The sequence below is a fragment of the Pleurodeles waltl genome, chromosome 8, assembly GCF_031143425.1.
Source record: "Pleurodeles waltl isolate 20211129_DDA chromosome 8, aPleWal1.hap1.20221129, whole genome shotgun sequence".
NCBI lineage: Eukaryota > Metazoa > Chordata > Amphibia > Caudata > Salamandridae > Pleurodeles > Pleurodeles waltl.
In genome coordinates, this window is record NC_090447.1 from 1,258,392,957 (window position 1) to 1,258,416,089 (window position 23,133).

At 45.1% G+C, this 23,133-nt stretch overlaps 1 protein-coding gene across 3 annotated transcripts in view; it reads left to right on the top strand.

Annotated features, from left to right (window-relative positions):
- The window catches only part of HSPH1 (heat shock protein family H (Hsp110) member 1), a 571,713-nt gene that overhangs the window by 175,036 nt on the left and 373,544 nt on the right, over window positions 1-23,133 (top strand). For all 3 annotated transcript variants that reach the window (XR_011194596.1, XM_069202180.1, XM_069202181.1), the window contains exon 7: window positions 5,840-6,084. Coding sequence is in view for 2 of the 3 variants with exons in the window: in XM_069202180.1 (XP_069058281.1) it covers window positions 5,840-6,084 (245 nt within the window). In the remaining variant the exon portion in view is untranslated. The remainder of the gene's footprint in view (window positions 1-5,839; window positions 6,085-23,133) is intronic.

A 23,133-nucleotide genomic window follows, 5' to 3' on the forward strand; every position in this document is an offset into this window, starting at 1 on the left:
ATCAACCACGACAAGTCAACCTTGATTCCAACACAAAACCTCCACTACCTGGGAGCGATACTAAACACAGAGCTCCAAAGAGTGTATCCTTCGGAGGAACGACTTTTATCAATCCACAGGAAGTGTCAACATCTATTAACAGCCGATGCACCTACAGCTCGTCAGGTGACATCGCTTCTGGGCTCCATGGCTTCATGCATCTTCATTGTCCCGAATGCCAGGCTACGCATGAGGCCCCTTCAGGAGGCATTAGAGAACAATTGGAGCCAAAAGACTGGTCACTGGGAGGACAGAGTTCGACTACCAGCAGTGGCTTTTCAATCACTACAATGGTGGATGCACAGACCTCACCTGTCGATAGGTTCTCCGTTTCACCAGACAATTCCAGTCGACACTCTGGTAACGGATGCGTCTCTTCAGGGTTGGGGTGCTCATCTGGGTTCCTTCCAAGCTCAGGGTCTGTGGTCCGACAAGGAAAAGAACTATCACATAAATCTACTGGAACTCAGAGCAGTCCATCTGGCTCTCAAATCTTTCTCTCCATTGGTTCAGGGGAAATCTATCCTAATTCAGACAGACAATACAACCACAATGTATTACCTGAACAAACAGGGGGGAACAAGATCACTACCTCTGTCTCGAGAATCCCAAACGATATGGCATTGGCTCCTGGCCAGGGGAATGTCTATCACAGCGGTACACCTGCCAGGTCAGCAAAACGTAGAGGCAGATTTCCTGAGCAGACATCTGGAAGACGCGCACGACTGGGTGCTACACGACGAAGTCGTCGAGGACATCTTCGGTCAATGGGGTCGACCTCAGTTGGATCTCTTTGCAGACGAAACAAACAAGAAATGCCCAGACTTCGCGTCCAGGTTCTGCCGTCCGGGATCTCAAGGGAATGCCCTGTTGATCAACTGGTCAGGGACATTTCTCTACGCCTTTCCACCGATTCCCCTCATACCGGCAGTAATCAACAAACTTTACAACTCCAGAACCAGAATGATTCTGATAGCGCCACAATGGCCCCGCCAATTCTGGTACACGGACCTACTCAACTTATCGGAAAGACCTCACAGGAGGTTGCCGTGCAGACCGGATCTCCTGAGCAGAATGGAAGGCAGAATCCTACATCCCAACCTTCCCTCTCTGAGCTTGACAGCATGGCTCCTGAATTCCTACAGTATGGGCACCTAGGGCTCTCACAGGAGTGCATGAGCATCTTGAAAGAGTCAAAACGACCTTCCACGCGGCGTTCTTACGCTTTTAAGTGGAAGAGATTTTACATCTGGTGCTCTCAACAAGGTATAAATCCCATACGAGCTCAGGAGGACGTCATACTATCCTATTTACTTCATCTGGCGAAGTCTGGTCTGCAGATATCTTCTATTAAGGTTCATTTGTCTGCAATTACAGCGTATCGTAAGTCGCCTTCTCAGGAATCCTTCTTTACGATACCTGTAGTCAAGGATTTTTTAGAAGGCTTGAAAAAGGTTTTTCCTCCCATTCGGAGACCTTCTCCTCCATGGGAACTGAATGTAGTCCTGTCAAAACTTATGGGCCCTCCTTTTGAACCTATCCACAAGGCCTCTTTACAGCACCTTACGTGGAAGACGGCTTTTTTGGTGGCCATTACTTCAGCGAGGAGGGTCAGCGAAATTCAGGCTCTGTCTTGCAGAGAACCGTACACGGTTTTTCACGATAATAGAGTGGTTCTGCGAACTCACCCATCTTTCCTTCCGAAGGTGGTGTCAGAATTCCATATCAATCAGACTATATCTTTACCGACTTTCTTTCCCAATCCGGAGACTCCGGCTGAGAAAGCATTGCATTCTTTAGACTTAAAAAGAGTGCTGAAATTCTATTTGGACAAAACAAAACCGATTAGACATTCTAACCATTTGTTTCTGAATTATGGTCATTTAAGAACAGGAGAGGCAGCGTCTAAACGAACTATATCAAGATGGATTGTGTCTTGTATTGTTAACACTTACCAACTGGCTAATAAGCAATTACTGGCTAGGCCAAAAGCGCATTCCACAAGGGGAAAAGCGGCTACTGCTGCCCTCCTTAACAATGTACCAATTTCCGAGATTTGTAAGGCTGCTACATGGAAGTCTGTGCATACCTTTACTAAGCATTACTGTTTAGACTCGGATGCAAGAGCGGATGCCCAGGTGGGGCAGGCCTCTCTTAGAAATCTATTTGCATGAATATGTATTCTTTCCTGCACTTCTTTCGGACAGTCCGCAGAGTTTAGGGATGGGCTTGCTAATCTATTCAATGTTTATGACTATTGATGAGGATCCCCTGGAAGAGAAGGATTAGTTACTTGCCTGTAAATCCTAGTTCTCTTCCAGGGGTATCCTCATCAAAGTCATAAACAACGCACCCTCCTCCCCGGACTTAAGTCTCCTAGAAGTGCAGGACAGATTATCTTTCTGATCAGTTACACAGATTGTCACCGTAAAAAAGTACTGACCTAACTGTGAACCAACTGTCACCTTCCCTTCACCCCTGAGGCATGGTGGGATACTGGAGGTGCTCAGGGTCTTAAAGGCACGGTGCCAAAGTTTTTATGGTTCTCCTGTGTTAACCTGCATGCAGCCTATTGGCTAAGAATGCTTCATTGTTTTTCAATGTGGTTTTTTTCTATTTTTCTCTGATATTTACTGCTGTTTACTTCCCTAAGTCCAGTTTTTGGGGCTTAGGTAGATATTTATGATCTATTGTGATTTTATAATATAAAAAAAAAAAAAAAAAAAAAACTTGCATAGAAATAAAGCATTTTTGCCTATTTATGATTATAGCCTGCATTGCTGTTTTACACATGATAATATGTATGTATTTTATATATATATGCTCCGGGGTCCCCGCACAAGGGCGGGAATATTCAATGTTTATGACTTTGATGAGGATACCCCTGGAAGAGAACTAGGATTTACAGGTAAGTAACTAATCCTTATTAACTATGGCCCAGTTAGAACAGGGTTGGGCACGTCTAAACAATCTTTATCCAGGTGGATTGTTTCATGTATAATGTTATGTTCTCAGTTAGCAAATAAATCCCTTGGTGGTAGGCCAAAAGCCCACTCTACTAGAGGGAAGGCAGCTACTGCAGCCTTGATGAGAAATGTCCCTTTGGCAGAAATATGCAAGGCTGCCACTTGGAAGTCGGTCCATACCTTTACTAAGCATTACTGCCTTGACACTGACGCTAGGGCAGATGCGCAGGTTGGACAGGCCTTGCTCAAGAATTTATTTGCATGATTCATGTTTTCTCAGTATTCTTCTGTCTACTCCACCGCGGTTATGGGGATGGGCTTGCTACTCTATTCAGTGCTTATGACTATACATGGAAATCCCCTACGAGAGAAGGAATGGTTTCTTACCTGTAACTCCAGTTCTCTCGTAGGGGTATTTCCATGATAGTCATAAGCAACCCTCCCTCCTCCCCGGTGGAGTTGACATAGAACATGAATATTGTCGAGGGTGGTACTCCAACAAATGTTTTGTTTCTTCAGGTCAGGTTACAAGCCTCCAAAAAAAGAACTGAGGCAACTGCCTTTTGCTGTGCATGATGGGAAACAGGAAGACTTTACTTTCTTAAAGGCACAGCTCTATTTTCATTCTGTTTAATGGCAGCCTATGGGCTACACTGCCCTGCATTGTTTTATTCTCATGAGAGGTGTAAATAAAATATGAGAATGTATTTGTTAATATATTTATAAAATAAATAGATGTTTAAACGTGAATTTACACTATAACTGTTTTTCTTTTAACAATTTGGCCTGTGTAGCTGTTCACATAGGCTGCACAGTGTTATTCTTAAGTGTTTTTTGACAAACCTTTTTTCAAAGGGTTGGTATTTGCACTTAAGAATATACTTCACACCAGTGCTCCGGGGTCCCCGCAGGCGCGCGGAACTATTCTGTGCTTATGACTATCATGGAAATACCCCTACGAGAGAACTGGAGTTACAGGTAAGAAACCATTCCTTGCAATGCAGTGGGTCTTGCATTTGCTCGAGTTTGAGCTATTAGCATTGTAAATTCCTAAGAGGACTTTTTTTGCCACATAAATTGAAAATAAAAAGTAAAACAGTTGACATAAGCATGTCAGTTGAGAGCGCCATGGCTGCCATGAGCGTGAACGCAAAGGAGAGAGACAACAGGAAAAATAAGTTTGCTTGCAGTCAAACATATCAGGAAACGTGAAATTGTCCATGTAACAGCTTCGGTCCCCAAGGCGGTAACAAAATCACCCCAAGGCGTGGCAAACGTATTTACTAATGTCATCAAAGGATTTTTGAAGGGCAAGCCCACGAACAAGTAAAAGTGATAGGCGTGAGGTGGGTGTGGTTAAAAGCCCATATAGATACAAACACGTCGTAAAAGCAGTGCTTGTGATATAAACTCTCCAACAAAGCAAAATAATGAAATACAGGCATCATTTGCTTTACTAAAATTTCGCACTTTTAAAAACTTGAGCAAAGTCATCAGAAACCCAATTTTACCTTAAACTTGGGATAAAAATTATAGATCAGCTATGCTGCTCAGGACAAATTTCACCTTTACCTTTTGGGAAGGAAAAAAAAGTGTGGATAACGAAAATAATCTGTCATAGTCATGCAGCCTTGCATAGAAATAAGGCCCTGGCAAAGCCAATAGGTCTGGCATTGGTCGCCAGTCTTCTGGTGATTCTTGTTTTGTTTTGGCATGGTTTTTGCAGAACTGTATTGTTTGGGAATATGCCGGTCCCTCATCAGTCTAAAGAAATGAACATATAAATAATTTGCAACAGCCAACATTTTTCTCCCAAAAAAGCACACCTTATCATGGTGCTCCTTGCCACTGAAGGGAACTACTTTGTGTGGAGGTATTCCTTGTGAAAGGGTGGAATGCTGTTTCCTCTTCAGGTTTAACCAACCTTTAACAAAAATGTTTCAACAAAAATGTACATGTGTATATTATGTAAAACTACAGTTATTACCATTTTGTGTTTAAAATCCGAAACCTAAAAAACACTGAAAATCCCCTATTTAAGGTAAATTGTGCAATTGATACATTGCATCTGCCATGACGTGAAATCATTGACAGTAATACCACCTGTTGGATTATAAAAGATGTGTAATGCAAAGTGTCTGCATGATAATGAACAAATGGTTTACAGACCATGCTGTGCTTCTCTAAGGAACTGAACATTACTTAGTGCAGATAATGCAGGGCCCCTGCAAAACCTGGTTGCAAGGATGACCAGTGCTGCATTTTCTCCTCCTTTCTCCATAGTTTTGTTTTTGTTGGATGTGTTCCCCCTATATTTTTACAGAAATAAACCAAAACAAATCCTTCCCTATAGAACCGCCTTGGCCACCAGACCGCTGATAGCGAGCCGCGCTGGAAAAGCTGACAAATTTACACGATCCTCATCTTACGATTTAAAGTCTCTCTGCTATTTCAGGTTGGGATCCAGTGATGGCTGTGACACACAAGTGTATCACTACATGCATTGTGTAATAGTCAAGTTCAGTAGATCTGGTTATCCATAACCTTAGTTAGAAGACGTACATTGAGCATGTTTTGATAGAATTGGGTCATTTTCTAGTTTCGGATTTCGAATTGTGAATATATTTGAAGAATCTGTAACCACAACAAGCAATTTAGTAAGTCAGTCACTTTGGAACCCTACTGAAGAAATACAGATCTCAAAGGACAGCTGCATTCAGTTTCTTACATCCAATGTGTAGCATTTGAAATGTAAAATAATGCCTGGACAAAATGGGATAGGACCATTTAGGGAATCTACCAAGTATAAAATATGATCCTTTACTAATTTCTAGGTTATTGGTTCCTCTTTTGATCCTACCTTGGGTGGAAGAAACTTTGATGAAAAGATAGTGGAATATTTTTGCTCTGAATTTAAAGCCAAGTACGGACTAGATATAAGGTCCAGAATCCGTGCACTACTTCGTTTGCATCAAGAATGTGAGAAACTGAAAAAACTGATGAGCAGTAACAGCACCGACCTACCTCTCAATATTGAATGCTTCATGAATGATCGTGATGTCTCTGGAAAGATGAACAGGTGAGTCTAAATTTTTTTTTGTGAGAATTATAACTGCCTAAATTACGCGTCTCCTGTAAAATCCATTCTGTTCAGAAGTGTTGATGTAGAAAGCTTAAATACCTGTTGCACAGTTTAAAAGTATACTTGTTGCATGCTCTTTAGGGATTGCCACCTATTTTATTTTTCCATTCACAGAGTGCTGGAACTGAGCATTTTTTTTAACTAATTTTTTATGCAAGAGCTACCTGCTTTAGAAAATGTCATAAGTATGCTCTTTATTTATCCAATGCTTTTCATTCATCCAATGTGATTCTGTTCCAGTTTTACTGTTTCTGATGGGGTACCTCTGTCCACAAATTACTGTCTGAATATCCCCAGGCACTAATCAGCACTGCTCCTGCATGTCAGTAGATGGCATTGTGCTGAACATGTCCCTCCCCAGGAATGATACCAGAGCCACATATAAGTACCACCCGCACCTGTTGGTTCTTTCCACAATTTCGGATCCAGAGCTTTTTTTTGTATTTTGATTAATTTTCTTCCAAACGTTTTCTTCAACAGTGTGCAGTGGAACATGTCCAAAGACTACACACCTTAAACCTTGTGTGGTCTGTTAAAAGCAGATATCTGTGATAGACCCCTACGAGGCATGTCTCTGGTGCCCTAAGGCCTTGCACAACTCCAAATCTTGCGGGGAATGCACCCAGGTGAACCCTTAGGCGATCTGGGACCATGAAGCCAAGCTCTACGTCATTGAATGCCATTGAAAGACATGAAAGGGACGGCTCCCAGTGGAGGTCCTGAAATTAGACTCATTCTTGTTCTGGGGTTGTTGCTTCGAGAGAGGCTCCTCACACTACCAAGTCATCAGTTTAGTCCAAGTCTAAAAAGAAACAAGAAGTTAAACCAAGATTCTCCCTCGTTCCTCTACTCTCGACCAGAGAATTAGTGGGGATGACAAGGTGGCTCTTAGTCCTAGTCTTATCTGCATGCCTCTGGCGTATCCGCAACCATCGATATGAATGAGGAGGAAGTTTCAAATGAGGTGTAGGTGATCACTGTCCAAATTGTTTAGGAAATGCACCGCCTCCCCCTACAGTTTAATGAGGGCACTACTTCCCCAATTAAAGGACTGACAGCCAAGTCTGCAGGTCCATAGAGTCAGTGTACTCACAAGTTGAAGGTTCCAGTGGATAATGTCCTTTCTGGTTCATTTGGGATTTGAAACAAATGGGGTCCTAAAGACATATTTATAACATGTTGACAATTTGATATGAGGAACATGTATTTTGTTCCCAACACATCACATTATGTTTAACCCAGTCATAATAAAAAGTGGATTGACCTGGGCATAGACGCACTTCTTACTCCCTTTCACTGCACTTTCTCACAGATCCCTAAGAGTCTCCATGACCAATGGTGACTGTTCCTCCTGTTTGGAGGCAAAAAAGACCATGATTATGCTACTAGCTATTAGTATACCACAGGCACCAAAATACCACTGGTAAAAAAATAGCTGGTGAGTTTCTTCACAATAAGTTCTGAGTAACCCTGGTGAAATAAATGAAGAGGTTTCACTCCTGTTGATGTTTAAGATCTGGTTGAACAGCACCTACTGCACTAAATGCGTAATTCAACTGTTCCAGCATTGCTGTTACAATCTGTGGACCATGCACCCCCACTCCCACTTCAGGTGAAATGAAGATAAACACCTCCGACTCTGATCACTGTTAGACTGATGATGTGAATGGTAACCAGGGAAATAACCCACTGCCTTCAGATGAGCAGATACCCGAGTGGGATGCTTACATTCTTTCTGAGGATGCTACCAAACATCCTATCCCACACAACATGCCATGCAATGAAATTGGAAAGTCTTATAAATCGAGCAGCACATACATTTGAACAGACCAGTATAAACTGAAATCAAGGCTAACTTCTGATTGACTTTAAAGATAAAGCCAGAAAATCTATCCCATATGAAAAATATGGCCACATTATGAACAGTGGTGGCCTGTATAGAAAAACAAAGTGCAAGACTCTTGATTCTTCCCTGGCATACTTATTGAATCAGATCAAAACTGGTTCAGTTATCTCTGCAATAGCACAACTTTGCTTACAGAACTTTTCAGCTCTCTATATTGCACCACGTGACAAGGAGAGTCATATCTTGGATAGAGTGGGAAAACGTTTAGGTTTCCTCTGCAACAGCAGACCAAATTGCCAATGTTTCTGCTATTTATTACTGTGAGACCGGCAGCTGTGAAATGAACAATCAGTTTATTTGTAAGAATTAACAAAATAATCAGGTACTCTGACAGGTTATTTTAAAACGGGGAGAACTCATATCTTCCACCCTTATTGATGCTTTACTACACACACCTACACACCTACACACACACACACACACACACACCTACACACCTTTAATCAAATATCCATAATAACCTTACCAAGGATATGAGGGCCAAACAGCCCATCATTCATGCCAGAATTGCAGTCAAGTGTTTCTAGACATGCACTTGACGGGCAGCACAGTCTTATTTCTACTATGGAAGATATTGTTGACTCTTGAGTAGGCATTAGAATGGGTAAGGGACCCCTTCTACTACAGAGCAAGACCATTCTCACCAAGCATGACTTACCAGAGTGCACACCTTCTTCTTCCATACCGGATGGGGTAAAGATTCAGCCATTTCCTCCAGCCTGGGTTAAAATTAACCTCAGACTGCTTTTGTTTTTAATATAATCTGTGTAGGAAGCTGGCCTGGTGTGTGGTGAGTACCTATGGTATTATCACCTTATGCCAGGTCCAGGTATCCCCTATTAGTTAGGTATAGTCATTGTCCAGTAAGCCAGGTTCTCCAGAGGTAGCGGTGGATGAGCTGCCAAGGCTTATCTAGGAGACATGAAAAGCTCATGCAATACCTCTCTTAGTCACACAGTACTTGCACACATAAAAGAACCATACTATTATAAAAAAGGTACTTTATTTTAGTGACACAAATACTGAAATATTATATAGGCTATACTCTACTAGCAGGTGAGTAGAACACACTATTATAAACACCTTAGTTACTCTAGTATTGGAGTTTTCATAGATTCACATGCTTGAATCATTCCTCGTCATCGAGATGGGAGCCCCCCGTATATTTAATTAAGTAGTATTAACATAGGTTTAAACCTAAAGGCCCTTAGGCCTCTCAGTTTATTACTATATCAGAGTCATTTTAAGAAAAAGGACCAAACTTCAGAATCCACCAATCAGGCGACACACCCCTTTAGACCCTTCCTGAGAGAAGCTCCAGTACCTCAGATTTTCTACTGCACGTTGTGCTAGGGAGTCTCCTCAGAGCTCTGCTCTATTCTTCACATCTTTCAAGGTTATATTCTTCAAAACATATTCTCACTGATACTTGATAAAGCCTACAACATGTCTGACAAGGAAAAGAAGGGTTTGTTCAGATCCTGCAAGGCCCGTGGGAAAAAGAGATTACACTCTGAAGACCCTCATCAGAACTGCATATACTGCCTTTACCCAGTCCACTCTGCCAAGGACTGCAAGGTATGTCGCACCTTCTCTCCTAAGACCCTGAAGGATAAAGAGAGCAGATTATTAATATGGCTGCAGAAACTAAAATCTGGAGGCAACCCAGTCTCTGATTCAGACAGCGATGATTTTTCCACATCTTCCAGAAAGTCATCTAAAATACCTCGATCTGATTCAAGGTCTTCCTCATAGCAGCCAAGAAAGGCCCGCAGAAAGACCACATCAGGGTCTTACAAAGGCCACAGCCCTTCTTCATCACCTCACAAATTCTCCACAAAAGGGGAAAGAGGACATGTCAGCAGTTCCGAAAGGCCTAGAAAATCATCATGTGTGCCTCCATGTAAGTCTGCCCAACCATTTAAAAGGCCTTCCTCTGCTCCTACAGTTGACAGGTCATTGTCCAAAACTATACCGTCAACGACATCCTCATCGACGACGGCAGCAGTGAGTGCCATTCCACCGTCAACGATGGTTTCTAGATTAATGGTCGATGGCCGCCCCGACGACATTGTCTACGACGTGTCTTCCACCATCGACGAGGACAACATTGACGAAGACCTACACATTGTCATAATCTATGACAGTGACCACAGTCTCCTCATTGCTGTCTTCATTGTCGATGACCCCGTAGACGGTAGCATCCACACCTCGAAGCAGTTGACTGTTAAGTTTTCCATTCGGACAACATTGACGATTGCACAGATTACACCATAGACGAAGGCGTCTACGACTCCGACTAGGGGAAAAATCCACAGAAGTCAGGAAACAGCAAGAATTACGCCAGAGCATATTTCTCTTACTAAGATAACCCCTATAATTCCATTACATCTTTTGGAGGGTGATGACGACTCGGATGATGAGGGTCCATTTGGGACAGCACACAGCCCCTCACAGTTAAACGTAAAGTATCAGGATGACGATGAGGAGTACGGCGAAACTTATGATCCACAGTACTATGCAAGTGATCAGCCATATCAGGAGGATTTGTATATGCCAAGCTCATTATTCTCTGACCTCAGAGCGATGCTAGCAGACTACAATATGCGCTTTCCTCCTCCTTCAGAGCATGTGCAACATCAACCTCCTTCATCACCTGATTCAAGAGTAGCCACCCCACGTCAGAGGCCAACCCCTCTACCGCTGTCGAATGTGGCCACACCGGATACTACCCTACCGAGGGAGAACAAGAGGAAGGTGAGCTCCTCGATAACCAGTGGGAGTGTGATGAGTATATTATCCCAGCTCCTCCTTCTCCTTCACACCCAAAAGTAGATTGACCTCCAGATGACATTGGAGGATTCCACAATCTTATCGAAAGAGCAGCTATGTGTTTTGCACTTCTAGTGCCATCCAAGCAAACTGATTGTTTTCTATATGATTTTAAAGAACCATTTCAGAAGTCAGTACGCTCCATACCACTGGTTAGTTACATATGAGAGGAGGGTTTGAAGTTATGCAAAACCCTGCTATAGTCACAGCAGTACTTCATCTACTTGGTTAAGAAGTACAAAGCACCGGAAGATGCCCCAGCATGCTTGACTGGTCACCCCCATCCAGATTCGGTGGTAACAGAAGCATCACAGAGAAGATCCAAAAATCCCTCTGCTCCAATTTCCGCACCTCCCGACAAAGAGGGCAGACAATTGGACAACATTGGTAAAAAGATGTTCATCAATGTATAGTCTCACTATAAGAGTGGCTAACTCCCTGGCAGTGTTAGCCAGATATGATAGGCAATTATAGGCTGACATCGCCCCAAATCTTGATCAGTTGCTGGAGGACATTAAATCAGAAGCTAGAAAGACATTACATGAGGGAGAACGCACATCAGCGGAGATAATTCATTGTGCGATGGACATAGCCACTACTACGTTTCGCCATCTTACAGGTGTGGGTGTCCGCCAAAGACAAGGTTGGCTAAAGTCCACATCATTCCGTATGGAAGTGCAGAATAAAATACTAGGGCCCATATTTATACTTTTTGACGCACATCTGCGCCAACGCAGTTGTGCATCAAAAATTTTACCGCCGGCTAACGCCATTCCAAAGCGCATGCGGGCGCCTTATTTATTGAATGACGTTAGCCGGCGCTGCGGACTGGTGTGCGTAAAAAAAAATGACTCACATCAGGCAGCGCCGGCGTAGGGGAAAATGGAGGTTGGGCGTCATAAAATGGGGCAAGTCAGGTCTGAGGCAAAATTCAGGCCTCAAACCGATTTGCGCCATTTTTTTTTACGCCCAACCTCCATTGACATGACTCCTGTCTTAGCAAAGACAGGAGTCATGTCCCCTTGCCCAATGGCCATGCCCAGGAGACTTATGTCCCCTGGGCATGGTCATTGGGCATAGTGGCATGTAGGGGGGCCCAAATCGGGCCCCCCTATGCCACAAAAAAACCCGAAAATAAATACTTACCCCAACTTACCTTTCCTTCCCTGGGATGGGTCCCTCCATCCTTGGGTGTCCTCCTGGGGTGGGCAGGGGGTGTCCCTGGGGGCATGGGAGGGCACCTCTGGGCTCCTTCTGAGCCCACAGGTCCCTTAACGCTTGCCCTGACCCAGGCGTTCAAAAATGGCGCCCATCAGGCTGGGCGCCGTTTTTTAAGGCCTGCCCCCTCCTGTGCGTCAAAATGACGTCAGAGTATAAATATGGGGCACAGGCCTTAAAGTCATTTTTTGGAAGGGAACGCCTACCTTGCATATAATTAACGCAAGGCTGGTTCCCCCTTCCAAAAAATGACGCACATGGTGGAACTTTGACGCCCGCGGGGTCGGACGTCAAAGTATAAATATGGGGCAGGGTTTGCGCCGATTGTGCGTCAAAAATTTTGACGCACATTCAGCACACAGAGTATAAATATGGCCCTAGATCTTCCTTTTGATGGTCAAACGCTGTATGGCAAGCATATTGACGAGGCATTGCAGTTGATTAAATCCGACACGGACACGACAAAATCTTTGGGTACACTCCAGTTTCTGAAGCCTTCCTTTTGAGCCTCGAGAGGGTGTGGAGTGCCTTCATATAGGAGAGGCTACCAGAAATTCAGATATCTGTTGTTTGCTTCCTCCTCTCTGCAATTTTGTCAACATTACACAGAAAGACAGCTGCCACAAGCGGCGTACAGCAGGTCTGCCACCAGGGGACAGTCTGCTCGTCCATCTAAAGACTCTGCTTGTAGAGCATGATGTGTCCAGGGCTCTGGCTACCCCCAACCATATGCCTCCAATTCTAGGTCAAAAAATATCTTCGTTTCTCCAGCAATGGCAAACCATGACATCGGACAAGTGGGTCTTAAGGCAGAGTTTGTCCAAATGCCTCCTCCCAGTCCTCCTCACAGAACTTTCCCAAAGTATCCAGAACAACTCAAAAGAGATGAACAAGATGCTCCTCAAGGGCGCAATAGAAAGGGTGCCTCCATCACAGCGAGGAAAAGGTTTTTATTCCAGATTCTTCCTCATTTGCAAAAAGTAGAAAGACTGGAGACCGATCCTCGTTCTCAGAGAATTAAACACCTACCTGAGAAAACAGTTGTCCTGCATGATCACCCTGCAGGACATCATTCTTCCGTTGAACCAGGGAGACTTTGTTTACCCTAGACCTAAAGGATGCATATTTCCACATTCCAATTCACCCAACCCACAGACAGTACCTGCGATTCATGGTAGCTGGAAGCCATTTTCAATTTCGAGTCCTTCCATTCTGTCTAAAGTCCGCTCCCAGAATATTCAAGAAGTGCCTACCTCCTATTGCAGCCTTTCTCAGGAGAAGAAAACATCAAGTATTCCCATACTTAGACGACTGGCTGATAAAAGCATACACCTATTCAGCAGCACACAAGTCAACAAGAAAGTGCATTGCGTTACTGAACAGCTTAGGCCTGACTATCAACTTGGAGAAATCCAAACCTCAACCGTCATGCGCAATCACTTCTCTAGGGGCCAACCTGGACACTCAACCCACCATGTCCTTCCCCACTGTCGAAAGACAACTGAAACTGCTATCTATAGCAAAGTCAATACAAAGGAAAGGATACATTTCAGTACGCCTGTACAAACCCTTATTGGGGATGTCTTCATGCATACGTCTTAATTCCTCTCTGCAGACTCAAAATGCACCCCCTACAAGAGCAAATCAATCTGAGTTGGCTCCAGGTATCGGGAAGCTTCAAAGATCAGATCAAAATTATTCCAGCAATCACCAAGGCTCTGGTGTGGTAGTCTCAAGAACATCATCTTTCTACCGGTCTATCTTTTCTTCATCGCCCAGCCCTGTGGACAATCACCACAGATCTCTGGAGCGTTAGGGAGCGGTTTTACAAGACCTACAAATAAGTGGCAAATGGCCACCGGAGTTGCAATCAATGCACATCAATCTGCTAGAACTAAAAGCGGTCCGCCTAGCTTTACAGGCTTTCCTCCCAAAGATTGCTGATTCACAAGTGGTAATAAGAACAGAAAACATCACTACAATGCATTACTTCAACAAACAGGGAGGCACACAATCTCTTCCTCTCTCCAGGGAAGCTAATGAAATGCGTAACTGGGCTGTACAGCATGGCATACTCCTTACAGCAGTTCACCTTCCAGGCATCCAGAACAGGATAGCAGACTCGCTCAGTAGGCAAAAATCAATGTTACGAATGGGAACTACACCAGTCCACGGGCAACCACATTTTTTTCTCAGTGGGGATCACCCAACCTCGACCTCTTTGCCAGCCCGTCCTTTGTTCTACCTTCCTGGGCCAGGCCTGGCTGGACCCCAGGAGGGCAGAAACCTGTCTGAGGGGTTGCCAGCAGCAGCAGCTGCAGTGAAACCCGGGGCAAGGTAGTTTGGCAGTACCCGGGTCTGAGCTAGAGACTCTGGGGATCATGGAATTGTCTCCCCAATGCCAGAATGGCATTGGTGTGACAATTCCATGATCTTAGACATGTTACATGGCCATGTTCGGAGTTACCATTGTGACGCTATACATATGTCGTGACATATGTATAGTGCACGCGTGTAATGGTGTCCCCGCACTCACAAAGTCTGGGGAATTTGCCTTGAACAATGTGGGAGCACCTTGGCTAGTGTCAGGGTGCCCACACACTAAGTAACTTAGCACCCAACCTTTACCAGGTAAAGGTTAGACATATAGGTGACTTATAAGTTACTTAAGTGCAGTGGTAAATGGCTGTGAAATAACGTGGACGCTATTTCACTCAGGCTGCACTGGCAGGCCTGTGTAAGAATTGTCAGATCTCCCTATGGGTGGCACAAGAAATGCTGCAGCCCATAGGGATCTCCTGGAACCCCAATACCCTGGGTACCTCAGTACCATATACTAGGGAATTATAAGGGTGTTCCAGTATGCCAATGTAAATTGGTGAAATTGGTCACTAGCCTGTTAGTGACAATTTGGAAAGAAATGAGGGAGCATAACCACTGAGGTTCTGAATAGCAGAGCCTCAGTGAGATAGTTAGTCATAACACAGGTAACACATACAGGGCACACTTTTGAGCACTGGGGCCCTGGCTGGCAGGGTCCCAGTGACACATACAACTAAAACAACATATATACAGTGAAATATGGGGGTAACATGCCAGGCAAGATGGTACTTTCCTACACCATGGTGGTCCTGCACCGCCACGCCTGTCGGTCGCGGTCAGACCGCCGACAGCGTGGCGGTGCAGAACTGCTAAATAATGACATCGCTAGTGAACTGGCTGCATCACAGCCATTTCACCACCTGTACCGCCAGGGTGGTGGGACCGCTGAACTGAGACTGGCTGAAGTTTGACCACCTTCGACCCGGCGGTCCACCTAACACCACCCCGCCTGTGGTATTGTGAGTATCCTTACTGCCTGGAATTGCATGGCGGTAGCCCGCCACATAATCCCTGGCTGTAAGGATACTGGCGACAGGAATCCTCAACAGGACTCCCCAACCCCCGTCCATGTAGGAGTCCCACCCACGCACACACACACACACACACACGCACACACGCACACACGCACACATGCACACATCCACACTCACTCATTCACACACATGGCCACAACACACCCCCAGCATATACGCACACATACTCCCCACCCCCTGCATACACATTCTCACACACAAACATACACACACACACACACACCCACCCACCCACCAACCATGACATACCTATAATTAGAAGGACCAGCCATTGACCGTAATGAAGCATGTATTTACTATTCTAACTCCACGCGTGCTTTGATAGTAGGGAAGGTTACAAAGCGGACTGAGGCTAATTTATCTTCACTTTTAGTTTTTTGATACACTCTCGAAACTACAGACTACGGGGACCACTCTTCATAATGCACCGGTCCTCACAAGGATAGTGTTTGTCTTGAACGTTCAGTGTTTACCATCGCTATGAGGACTGGACTGATCCTCACAGCGTGGGCTATACATGCCCAACACCCCCCACCTTCCACCATTCAAACTTCCCCACCCCTTCCCCCCCCAAACGGTCAATCACCTTACCTGGTAATCATCTGGGAAGGAACAGAGTCCATGCTCCTTGCTCCGCCGCCAGCACCCTGCCAACACAACACCACCACACCGTCTATAATGTTGTAATGCGGCAGGTGGTATTGTTGAGCCATGCCGACGGAGCAAGCTCCACTAGACCGCCAGTATGGCTGCTGGCAGCTTCCCCGCCAAATAGTGGCGGAGAGCAGCCATAATACAGCGGTCAAGTGGTAGGCGTGACTTCGGTCTATGAAATAGACTGCTGAAGTCGTAATGAGGGCCTTAGTCTTGCCCTATGGGACATGGCCCAACTGGTCCTCCTCCAGGTCTCTTACAATATCAAGGCACATTTTTTTAGAAGTCTTCAGAGATGTCCAGAATGATTTGACCACACCTGTAAGTCTATTATTGACACTGAAGACTCAGTAGGCCACGCTTTGCGGTCCTCAGTAGTGATCTGCCATTAAGCTTGGCTTCGCATGCCAGGAGTTTCATAGCTGTGCAATGATTTAAGGCTAGTGAGGGTACAGCCAGATCCTTATGTCCCCAACATCTTCAACTTCCGCTGAATTCCAGACACCTTTGTTGCTGTCAAGGCTTATGTAGAGGGCTCAGCTTTCAGCCACACCAGTCTTCCTAGAAGCAAGTGCAACAGACCCAAAACCCTCTGGTTCTCCAGTATTGGATCTTTCATAGATTCACATGCTTGAATCATCCCCGTCGTCGAGGTGGGAGCCTCACGGTAAGTTTAAATAGATAAAGCAGTAAGTCAGTAAAAATAAAACTAGTAATACCCAGTAGGCCTCATAAGGTATTTTACAGTCTATCCACTTTGTTTTGTGAAAAGACCCAAACTTCAGTCTCAACCAATCAGGATTCAGCCCCTCCCAAACAGTCCCAACAGATGCTGAATTCCCTCAGATTTTCTACCGCACGTCGTGTGAAGGGAGTCTCCCTGAGCTCTGCTCAGTTTTTTCCTATTTTCTGACTGAAGATTAGTTTTTTTTTTTCTCTCAGGAAACTTGCTACAGCTCCACTATGTCTGAAAAGGCAAAAAAGGGTCTGTTCAGAGATTGTGACACCTGTGGGAAGAAGAGACTGCATGTTGATGACCCCCACAAGAAGTGTATTTATTGCCTTCATCCAGACCACAAGGTGAGACTGCAAAATCTGTCGCACCTTTAGTCAAAAAACCCTCAAAGACCGGGAGGGTAGACTTCTCTTATGGCTACAAAAACAGAAAGCCTTAGAGCATCCTTCCTCAGATGACAGCGAGGCATCATCACAAACTTCTCGCCCTCAGAAAAGAACAGGTAAGAGAAGCAGAGGGTCGGATGAACCACCAAGGAAGGTGCTCAAGAAGACAAGACAAGTCTCTATTGGGACGAAAAAGGATGTTTTTCATTCAGAGACATTTAAACATGGGCCAAAAAAGGTTAATTCAGAACCTTCTACGCCTTTACACCAGAAAAGTACCTAAAAAAAGCCATCTCTGTCTCTGTCACCACAAAAAGAGCCAGAACAACTCTTTTCGGTGAAAAAACATCCGTCGACGATCACCCCGTCGACGACTGTGTCGACGTTAACAGCGACTACGGTATCGTCGACGTTCACAACGCCAGCCTCACCGATGATTATGACGTCGTCGCCGTTGTCATCGACGACTATAATTATGGCAATTTTTTTTAAGAAAGCTTCGTCGGCAACCACATCGTCGACAGCGGAGGCCTCCTGGGTTCACCAATCAACCAGGGCACTCCCGTCTACGAAGCACCTCTCAATGAGGTTCAAGAAGGTACTGCCGACGACGGCACCTACTCGACCGTCGTCGATAAAGTACCCGTCGACAAAGAGACCGTCGACGGAGCATTCGCTGACAAAGGACCCGTTAGTAAAGACGCCGCCGCCGACGGAGCCATCGACGAGAGTACCGTCGACGGGTGACCCGTCGAAGAGGGAACCGTCGACGAGAGAACCGTCGACGACAGAACGGGCCAAAAGAGAGCCGTCGACGAGGGAACCGCCGACGAGTGAACCGTCGACGATCATATCATCTACAGCATTAACAGTATACAAACCATCCACCTACCTGGATACTTCGCCTCACCATTCCTCGTACCATCAGGACGACTCCTCCAGATTCTTACCCCTTTCAATTATTAATATAGGGGACAAGGCGTCTGATATTCTTCCAATGCATACTTCACCAAGTAAAGTGTTGCCATACCCACCACAACATCTTTTAGAGGATGACGACGACGACACATACTCGCACGGAATGTTTGGGGCAGCTAGTAGCCCGTCACAACTCAATGTAAAATGTCAAGAGTTTGACGAAGAAGAGGATCAACAGTATCAGCCTAGTTATGCCTCAACATCTTATCCACAGACACGACAACCATCGCCCCTCGCTATGCCTAGCACATTAGTAACAGATCTTCAATTTATGTTGAAGGACTACTATAAAAGGTTTCCACCGTCAACTCAGTCCACGCCACCTAGACCTGAGAGCTACCAGACACCTCGGCAAGCTCATACTACTAGCCTTTCCGTAACGCCACAGGCTACTATACCTGTAATTAGCCAAACCCAGGAAACTTGCCCCTCATCGGACGACGAAAGGGAAGAGGGTGAGCTAAGAGATTCGGCGAATAGTGAATGGGATGATTACCTCGTCCCCACACCATCTCCACCGCCAGCAGGTCCAGTAGATTCTCCTCCAGAGGACATAGGAGGTTTCCATAATCTGATAGAGCGAGCGGCGAAATGTTTTGGCCTTGCAATTGTTTCTCATGAAACCGAATGTTTTTTGTACGACTTTAAAGAGCCATCAAAAAGATCTGTACGAGCCATACCCATTGTTGATTTCTTATGGCAGGAGGGTTTGAAGGCAATGAAAAACCCAGCAACAGTGCCTTCACAAATGCCAAGACTAGAGAAAAAATATAAGGCCCCAGATGATTCTCCGGCCTGTCTAGTCTCACAGCCGAAACCTGACTCTGTGATATCACAGGCAGCTCAGCGACGTTCCAAAAACCCCTCCACACCTATTGCGTCTCCCCCGGATAAAGAAGGAAGGAGATTAGACAATATTGGTAAGAAATTCTCCTCTGTGGCCGCAGTCACCGTTAAGGCGGCTAATTCCCTCGCCATCTTGGGAAGATACGATCGCCAGATGTGGGCAGACATGTCTGCTTTTTTAGATTTACTGCCAGAAGACGTCAAGGTGGAAGCAAAAAAGGTCTTGCAGGAGGGAGAAAGGGTCTCCGCAGAAATAATAGACAGCGCAATAGACATTTCTCTCACTGGCTTTAGACAATTAGCTGGTGCAGCAGTCCTGCGCAGACAAGGATGGCTAAAGGCGACTTCTTTCAGACCAGAAGTCCAGACTTGTGTTCTTGACATGCCTTTCGATGGAGAGAGTTTGTTTGGCAAACACGTAGACGACATGTTGCAGGCTATCAAGACGGATACCGATACGGCAAAATCCCTAGGTACCCTGCAATATAAAAAACAACCTTTTCGTGGAGCAAGGGGTAGAGGTAATTACTCCTTTCGAGGTGGATACCAGCAATACAGGTCACAATATCCATCTTCCTCCACAGGATCACGACAGCAATACCAGCAGCAACAGCAGCATTATCGATTGCCTCCGGCCGCAGCTTACAAACATCCAGCTAGAGGACGAGGAGCTGCCCGGGGAAGAGATACAGGCAGGAAACAATGAGCCGCTGATCATCTCAACGCTTCCCCACCAACCAACCTCGAGGGTCGGAGGTCGCATCACTTCATATTTCCCCAACTGGAAGGCGATAACATCGGACAGATGGGTACTCGATGTAGTGGCCAGAGGTCATACTCTGGAATTCACTCAAACACCACCAACTGTTCCTCCATCGGGCCCACCGCCTCCGAGGTTGAACCAACTCCTCAGGGAAGTAAGAATAATGTTGAGAAAAGGAGCAGTGGAACCAGTCCCTTTATTTCAAAAGAACAGAGGATTCTACTCCCGTTTTTTCCTTGTAAAGAAACCCTCAGGAGACTGGCGCCCCATTCTGGACTTGAGAGCCCTGAACAAGTTTCTGAAGAAGCAATCGTTCAGGATGGTAACTCTACAGGATGTCCTGCGTCTGTTAAATCCCGGAGATCGCATGGCATCCCTAGACCTCCAGGATGCCTATTTTCATATCCCCATATATCGCAACCATCGCAAATTCCTAAGGTTCAGAGTGGGAAGTATGCACCTTCAATTCCGAGTTCTGCCATTCGGCCTCAAATCAGCCCCCAGAATCTTCACAAAAATGTTAGCTCCGGTAGCAGCACATCTCCGCCAGTCAGAGATCCAGGTCTTCCCTTACCTGGACGACTGGCTTATAAAGGCACCCTCAAAATCGCAAGTGAAAAATCATATTTTCCATTGCCTTCAATTGCTACACAACTTAGGGTTCGTAGTCAATTATCAGAAATCTCAACTCTACCCCAAACAGGAATTGAATTTCTTGGGGGCAATTCTGGACACAGTCCGCAACAAAGCCTACCCATCTCACGAGCGGAAACAAAAGTTAACCTCCTTGGCACAAAGGCTCTCCAGAAGAAGGTTTGTTTCAGTCCGCATCTACAAATCATTGCTCGGAATGATATCTTCATGCATTCCGCTAGTGCCAGATTGCAGGCTCCATATGCGACCCCTACAAGAACAATTAGACATACAATGGACCCAGGTCAACGGTTCCTTCGAAGACAAGATTCGCATAACGCCTCCAATGAAGAACATCATGAGGTGGTGGGCGAATCTAACCAATTTGTCAAACGGACTGTCTTTTCTTCTCCAAACACCAAGTTACATAGTAACAACGGATGCCTCTCTTGCAGGATGGGGGGCACATTGCCAGGACCTGCAAATCAGCGGAATCTGGAATCAGAAAGAACGTCAGCTTCACATCAATTATCTGGAACTCAAGGCAATACACTTAGCTCTGAAAGCTTTCTTACCAAAGATACAGAGTTCAAGCGTCTTAATCAGGACAGACAATACAACCAGCATGTTTTATCTAAACAAGCAAGGAGGCACAAGATCCCTACAACTTTCGCAGCTAGCCCAACAAATTTGGACATGGGCCATAAAGCGCAATATTTCACTCAAGGCGGAGCATGTGCCAGGACAAACCAATATTCTAGCAGACACCCTGAGCAGGACAGTGATTCCTTATCACGAGTGGGAACTAGACCAGAAAACTCTCAACAGCCTTTTTCTATTATGGGGCAAACCGAACTTAGATCTATTTGCCACTCTCGAGAACAAGAAATGCCAGTTCTACGCAAGTTGGCTTCCCCAAAAAGATTCGTGGGGGAATGCGTTTTCGATGAGATGGTCCGGAGTTTATGCCTACGCTTTTCCTCCGATCCCGCTCATTCCGAGAGTCATCAACAAACTGAAGGCAGAGGGGTGTCGCCTTCTGCTCATAGCTCCCAAATGGCCCAGACAAGTCTGGTATACGGAGCTCCTCATGCTCTCCGAACGACCACATCTACTACTCAGACAGAGCCCGACTCTCTTAACGATGCACCAGGGACAAGTCAGACACCCAGATCCGTCATCTCTTCATTTGTCAGCTTGGCTCCTGAATACAATGAATACTTGAATCTCAACATTTCCCCAGAGTGTAGAGACATATTGGCGAAAGCTAGAGCGGACACTACCAACAAAACCTATAAACTTAAATGGAAACGTTTTTGTATATGGTGCGCAACACAAGATATACATCCTTTGTCCTCTACTCCGGAACAGATACTTCCATATCTCCTGCTCCTTGCAAAATCAGGGCTTGCATATTCTTCTATTCGGGTACATCTGGCAGCAATCTCCAGATACCGCAGATCTCCAGACAGAGTTTCTTTGTGTTCCACTAGAATCGTCAAACAATTTATGAAGGGCCTTTTTCGGGTTTTCCCGCCAGTTAGAAAGCCTCCACCATTATGGTCATTGAATGTGGTATTGATGCAGCTTATGAAAGCCCCCTTTGAACCGATCCACAAAGCTGACCAAAAATTCATTTCATGGAAAACAGCGTTACTGCTAGCTCTTACTTCAGCAAAGAGAGTCAGTGACATTCAGGCTTTCACTATCAAACAGCCTTTTCTCCAATTCACAAACTCAGGTGTCATCTTGCGCACAAATCCAAAATACATCCCGAAAGTTCCTTCAACGTTTCACCTAAATGAACCAGTTATCTTAAAAACCTTTTTTCCAAATCCGCAAACAGTAGCGGAAAAAACATTACATTCCCTTGATATTAAAAGATGTTTAAAGTTTTATCTACAGAAAACTCAAGCTCTCCGCCAGTCGGATCAATTGTTTGTAGCTTTCGGAGGAACAAGAAAGGGACACGCGGTGTCCAAACAGACTATAGCAAGATGGATTGGTCTGGCAATTCAATTCTGCCATTCAAAAGCAGGAAAACCGCTCCACACCAAGGTGCATTATTTGCAGGGGTACCACTACATAGCATCTGTAGAGCAGCAACATGGTCCAGCCAACACACATTTACGAGGCATTACTGTCTCGAAGAAACGAACAACGTCGATACAGCAGTGGGGCAGGCAGTGCTGAGGCATTTATTCCGATAAGGTGAGCCTCTAACACATCCCACCACCACACTCAAGGTATGTTCATTATTGGTTCTTAGTCTTCTTAATAGCTACAGTGTGTTTTACTCTACATTTCTGCTTCAGATTGTTCACTTCTTTATAATGTCTTAGCTTGTCGTACTCTTCATCATCATGAAAAGAGTACAGGTTTTTTCTGCCACACACCTGTTATTGCTCTTCTATTCGAATGTCTATTGATGTACATATATTAATAGGTATGTGGTTTTTAAAGCTGAACTGATGGGATTCACATCATTTGTAAAATTACAAATAGAATTACAGTCAATGTAATTCACTAATTAAGAAAGCATTACTGCTCGTTATTCTGATTCAAGCATGTGAATCTATGAAAGATCCAATACTGGAGAAGAAAATTAGTTACTTACC